The 6,148-nt window shown below is 38.5% G+C and overlaps 1 protein-coding gene across 2 annotated transcripts in view; it reads right to left on the bottom strand.

Moving 5' to 3' along the window:
* Positions 1-5,876, bottom strand: part of cnsta (consortin, connexin sorting protein a) — a 25,562-nt gene extending 19,686 nt beyond the window's left edge. For both annotated transcript variants that reach the window (XM_014017194.1, XM_014017195.1), the window contains exons 1-3: positions 5,790-5,876; positions 2,084-2,152; positions 1,104-1,484 (exon numbers count right to left, since the gene is read on the bottom strand). In XM_014017194.1, the coding sequence (XP_013872648.1) occupies positions 1,104-1,484; positions 2,084-2,096 (394 nt within the window). In that variant the 5' untranslated portion in view covers positions 2,097-2,152; positions 5,790-5,876. The remainder of the gene's footprint in view (positions 1-1,103; positions 1,485-2,083; positions 2,153-5,789) is intronic.
* Positions 5,877-6,148: the final 272 nt, after the last annotated feature.

Raw genomic sequence — 6,148 nt, 5'->3', positions numbered from 1 at the left:
ATTTTATATCACATCGCTTCAGTTGTTTTAACAACATATGTACTAAAAGGTATTTTGACAACAAATATATATCAGCTGTAGCAGCATCATATGAATTCTGGCATTTTACACATAGTCCACCAGGAGGCGCCAACACAAAAGTCAGAGACTTCACATGAGATTTGGGCCATCTTGTGGGGGAAAAGCAGATTACTTCCTACTCACGAGCGCCCCCCTCTGGTGGGGAAACGTTTTTTCAGGGATACAAACTTTTTCAGAACACTGGTAGACGGCAGCCATTACAGACGAACATGTTTGTTGTTGTTCCAGCAGCGGCCCGGTCACACGCTAATGTCATTAGTTTGTTATCATTACTAAGGTGCAGGACTACTTTTTTTTCTTTTTTTCACATCATGTCACCTGCCTGGATCTGTTATTATCTCACTCTGAAGAACGGAGGAGTGTCACAGGTGAGCTCACTTCTACTGCTTTTTACGACGCGGTCTCATTTCCAGACTCAGGCATTTTGTGAATGAAGCTGATATTTCTGTTAAAAYACATAAGTAAAAATATTTATCAGAGTATAGTACTGCCCCCCAACTTTATGGATGATTTTATGGATTTAATTTTACGTATTATACTTGAATAAATACGGTAATTAAAATCTGATCTCGAGGGATGAATGTGGAAACACGTTCTCACAGATAAGTGTGGAGACATGATTTGAAGTGCTAAATTGTGATTTGAACACCCAGAGCCAATGCTGATACCAGGCCTCTTTGAGTTCATTTCTTTATGGCTGATGAACCAACTGTGAGGTTCACAGGGACAAACGGTATCAGGACAGAGTCAGTGACTAGCTGTTGGAAGATGAGGATGCTACTTTGACAACTTAAAGGAGAAATATGTTTCCAAATCAAAAAAACAATGATGTTTTTGTCTCCTCTGGATAAACAAATAGCTGTAAATCAACAAGAAAATCTAATTTGATCAGCGATGAATTATTCAAGATGTTCTGCTGCCTCCATCTGGTCAATGAAAGTATGATTATTATAAAAAGGTGAATGAGAAAAGAAAACACTTTGTGAAATAATATGAAAATATGAACATTTTTGGCCTCCTACCAGTTTCTGAATATGAAGAATCAGTCATGAGAACATCTGGAGACTGGCAGCAAATTAGAGAACTTGACGCCTCAGATTCTTCCTCTTCTTCCTTCATCACTTCATCAGTGTCTTCCTCCTCATCCTCATCCCTCCTCCTTTCTGTGCATTCCTCCTTTCTCTTGACCTCCTCTTGCTCGTCTCTCACGTTGTCGTTTAGAGAAGCTTTCCGACCGAGGCCAAGCATTTCTTCTTCATCGTTTTGTGAAAGAGGGAGACTTTGAGTCTCGTTGAGGTTTTGTGTTTGGGCAGTGAGAGCTTCAGAGATGGCTACGTTATCACAGAGGTCAAACCCGTCCGGAGAAACCCGTGACATAGTTCTGCTGTCCCTCTCAAACTGACCTGAGAATGAAAGGAAATAATCTACTAAATACAATGAACACCTGATTAGTATGAGAGTCTGTCAGCTGACTCAGACTTTATACATTATTTATAGACTGTCAGTTGCAACTTGAGCCAACAGCAACCACAGCACAGACAGAAAGGTGCCAAAGCAGCCTTCCTCAATCCCAGCTGGTATTTTCACTGTAAATCAAATCCAATTACTTTTTGGTTACAGTTTTGAAAATTTTCCTCTCATATTTTGCAAGAGAATTTCAATTTCAAGTTTATTTCAAGTTTATTTATATGGCGCCAAGTTACAACATACATTGTCTCAGGGCACTGTACATAAAAAGAATTATCTAAAGAAGAAACCAGCAGATTGTGTTGAATCACTTCATCACAGTCTCCCATCCTGAGCAAACGGTGGAGAGGAAAAACTCCCTGCTAATCAGGAAGAAACCTCCAGCAGAACCAGGCTAAGGACAGGTGGCCATCTGCCTCGACCAGCTGGTTGAGGGACAGGAAAGAGACACAGGTAAACACAGAAGAACTGGTCCAGGACTGGTCCAGGTGCACCTTCTTCTGGAAGAGACAAAAAAAATAATACTTGCACTTACCACCATGATCCATTGATTTCCACAGCTTTAAGGCCCTGTGCTGCCAGCTAAGGAAGCGCCTCTTCAAGCCTGCAGAGATGACCAAGATTTGATAGAAACAGAACAGAAAAGATAAGGAAAGCTTGCAAGTTTGAATCACAAAGAAAACAAGTTTTGCACCATTCCCAAGATGTCAAACAACCCCAGATGATGAAATGTTTCAGACAGAAGGGCCTTTAGAACATTTACGCGACATGCAGTGGATTTTTTCATGCACATGCTGACACAAATTTTGAACATTCTGAAACATTTTCATTAACTGTTAAAATACAAAAATGACATTATGACAGGGCTTTTCAACTAAATTGCTCTGGGGGCCACAGTTAACCCTTTGAGTCCACATGACTTTAGAAGATTTCCTTCAGTTCTCTTGTCGGCCCTGTACCGGGCCCAACAGGGCTTAAAGGTTTTTAATGCAGACCAACAGCTCAGGGGCCAAACATCCAGCAATTAAAGTTGTTATGTAAATAAATTAAGTATTACAAAGATCCGTTACCTTTGAAGTAATTTTTTTTGTTGTATTTAATCATGAAAACATACAGAACCCTATTTAATTTATGGAGTAATGATAAAACAAAAAAGGAAACATATGCCTCTTATTTACCACAAAATATTTTGACATCTCTGACTTGCCAAGTTTTTAAAACAATTTTATTTTCACTTTCATGGTTTTATCTTCAACTGGTTGTAGTTTTAACTGTCTTGAGTGTTTATAGAAATGGTTTTTACCAGTTCGTAGCCAAGATTCTGACGTTTCTGTAGATACCAAACATGTCTATGTTTAACTAAAATAACTTAGAGTAATTAAAGTAGAAAAAAGGGGGTTTGGGCTTAAGAGATGAATGAACCAATTGGCGGCCGAACTTTGGTCACTCGCGGGCCTGATGTGGCCCGTGGGCCGCCAGTTGAATAGCTCTGCATTATGATTAAAAAACTGCAATAAAAAAGCAATTAACTCATTAGACACAACATATTTTATTGCTAAAACAGCAAGTTTTACAAGTTACTGCAACATAATTTATATGGAGACAGTTTAGAGATACCAGTTAGCCTAACAGTTGTGTTTTTGGTCTGTGGGAGGAAACCAGAGAAAACCCATGCATGCACGGAAAGAACATGCTGCTAACTCCACCCTGAAAGGTCCCCGGCGGGGATTTGATCCAGCAACGTTCTTGCTGAGAGGCAACAGCTCTACCAGCTGAGCCATCGTGCCGCCGTAAAACACGAACAGGTTCGATTAATAAAACGAGGATAAAGTAAATCACACAACTGAAACCTCTTCTACACAAAACAGCAAACTAAATATTATAAAACACAACAACATATCTGTTAATGTCATCAAAACATGTTCATGCTGCAGATTTGCAATAGAGTGAAATTTGATTCAAGATGAGATTTGACACAGGCTGTTCTGGACTAAATACTGAACAAACAGGTAAATCGGTTTAAAGTGGAAATCAGTGTTTTGCAATTGCAGGCTTTTCACTTTTTCCTGCCTTACCCGTGTTTACAGCTGACTCAGCAACAGTCAAAACTGACACAACGAGAAGAACCACTTCTTGTGTCTTCAACAGCCAGTTCAGCTGCACCTCAGTGACTTGGTGCAATCACCCTATTTAATAAAGTCTATAATTAGTTTAGACCTGAAGCGTGTTTTAATCACGGGAACGGGTTTTCCAGGTCTTTATAACTCGTCATTTAATTGTGTTCAAGGTCATAATGTTCTGTCAACTCTGACCATCCCAAAGTGTATCCATTTATTCCTGAGGTGTTGAGATTTCAGTATACTTTAGAGAAATTCAGTAAAAGCCAACACAAACTGAAAGGTAAGTCAAGAAAAAAAAGGAAATGATTATGAAAACTATTCACTTTCAAGATATACTTCAAAACAAACACCTTGAGATAAATTTGACTTGAGTGAAATAATGCATGACCCTAGAAGATAAAATTAAGTATAAAAATCGAGATTAATCTCAGAGGAACTGGTTTCCAGATTAACTATTACTTAACAATTGTTTTTATTTTTTAAAGTTGTGCTGTTAAGACACAGTCCTCACATTTGGAAAGAAATAAACAAATGCATCAGGTAAAATATTAGATTTCTGTATTAAATTGCTACTAAAGATGTGGTTGAAACACTTGGTAACTTAATAAAGAACGGTGAAACCCTTCAGCACATAATCCCAACAAGAAGCAACAACCTGTAATTAAAAACTGAGCTGCAAACAGAACTTTATAAAGGATGTCAGTGTTTTTACAGTGTAATAATTGCTTCAAGATCCTGCTTCGTGGTATGAATGTGAGAGATCAACAGTGCCAGACCATAGCAAACAGCTCTAACATTAAGATTTACCCAGCAAACCTCAAGGTCACAGCCATAAAAACAACAATCCTGCTATTCTGACTTGCTTGGGAGCATTTTATTCTGCAGTATCTTTTTCTCTTTCTCTCTCCCACAGAGTTGTCCTTCCATCCTCTCCTCTTTTTCTGTCTGTGACCATCTAAACCATGAATAATAAAAGGCAGAAGTAGGGTTGGGCATAATCGTATCGTGTGCAATTAATCATCAGAAAAACATTAATCGATTATTTTTTGGCACTTGACGATTAATACGATTAATGTCACCAGGCAGACTGACTGGATATTTCCCCGGTCAGTGCGCTCGGTGCTCCTCTCTGCTTCAAATATGACAAACATTTTAAAAAGTTTTGTGATTTATTTATCTACCAACACAGTTTAAAATTTGATTTATAGCCTGAAGTCTGTAATTTTAACACAATTTGGAACAGATTTTTATGAAGAGCAAATCTTTCTCACTAAATTGGTCATTTGACTAGGACATAAGATTGTCCAGGGACTCCAGGGGATTAATTGTCAAATTAAGCGTTATCGGCTAAATACCGCAATTAATCGCGATTAATTTTTTTGCCAATATTGCCCAACCCTAGGCAGAAGAGGGGACTAATCCAGCCAAATAGACAAACACAAAGGTTGAAAAATAAACTCATTTGTAAAAGGCTCAATACTGAAACAAAAATTAATACAAATTAACTCGCATTTATTAGAAAACTAATAAGACAGAGTCGATCTGAAGGCTGGATTCATTTAAAATGTAGGAAACCTAAAATATGTGCAGCAGATAGGTGGAGCACTGAGGCTGGCCAATGTTCAAAACAAGCAGACAAGTCTTTTTTTTTCTCTGTGTGATTCAGTAACTAATGTGTAATTACTAATAAAACAAAACAAAAAAACCAGTGTTGAACGTTGTAGTGAAAACACAGAGACAGCACAGCTGTCCCCTGTAATAATGACAAACACATTCAGTAAAACAGCTGATTAAACCTTCTTTCGTTTTCTGTAAATTTATTCATCGCAGTTGCTGCGTTTGTCTTGTGAACATTAACGCAAACGGTTTGTTGTGTTTCATTAGAGAAGGCTAAAAACGCCCTGAGCTTAGCTCAGATCTACCCGTTACCGACCGTAAAACGCTTCAGCGAAAGGTTTAGGTGCGTTTGTGTGCGTTGCTATAAGCTAACACGAGCTAACGCAAAGCTGCGGGAGCAGAGACACATCTGGACACCTTCACGCATCCTGCTGACATTTATTCATGCGTTAGTTTAAACAGACGTGTGAATGTTGACACACGTCTTTGTTAAAAGGTACTTACGGCTGAACAGAGAGGCTGACGGGCAGAGTTAAGCATCAAACACCTTTCCTCAGATGTTGTAATGACTGAAATGTGTTTTTTTTTTTTTTCTTCCTCACGCAGCCAGGGGTCGTTGCTGTCACAACAAGGCCTGCTTCTTTAAACAGATCTGAGGCGACCGCGCCCCCTGCTGCTTCAACTCAGTATTACACCAACACTCTTCTGTTAGCTCATTAAAACTCACTCAAATTAAATGTATTATCAAACAAACAAGCATTTAATAAAAACCCTGAATTATAATATATTGTAAACTCTAATTTTTTTTATAAACAAAGTGTAAAGAGGTCTGTTCCAACACTGAGTGTTCTTTTGCTATAGGG

Source organism: Austrofundulus limnaeus, unplaced genomic scaffold (genome assembly GCF_001266775.1).
Source record: "Austrofundulus limnaeus strain Quisiro unplaced genomic scaffold, Austrofundulus_limnaeus-1.0 Scaffold163, whole genome shotgun sequence".
NCBI classification, from domain to species: domain Eukaryota; kingdom Metazoa; phylum Chordata; class Actinopteri; order Cyprinodontiformes; family Rivulidae; genus Austrofundulus; species Austrofundulus limnaeus.
Note: the sequence above shows the minus strand (reverse complement) of the source record. Positions and strands in the feature narration are given on the sequence as shown.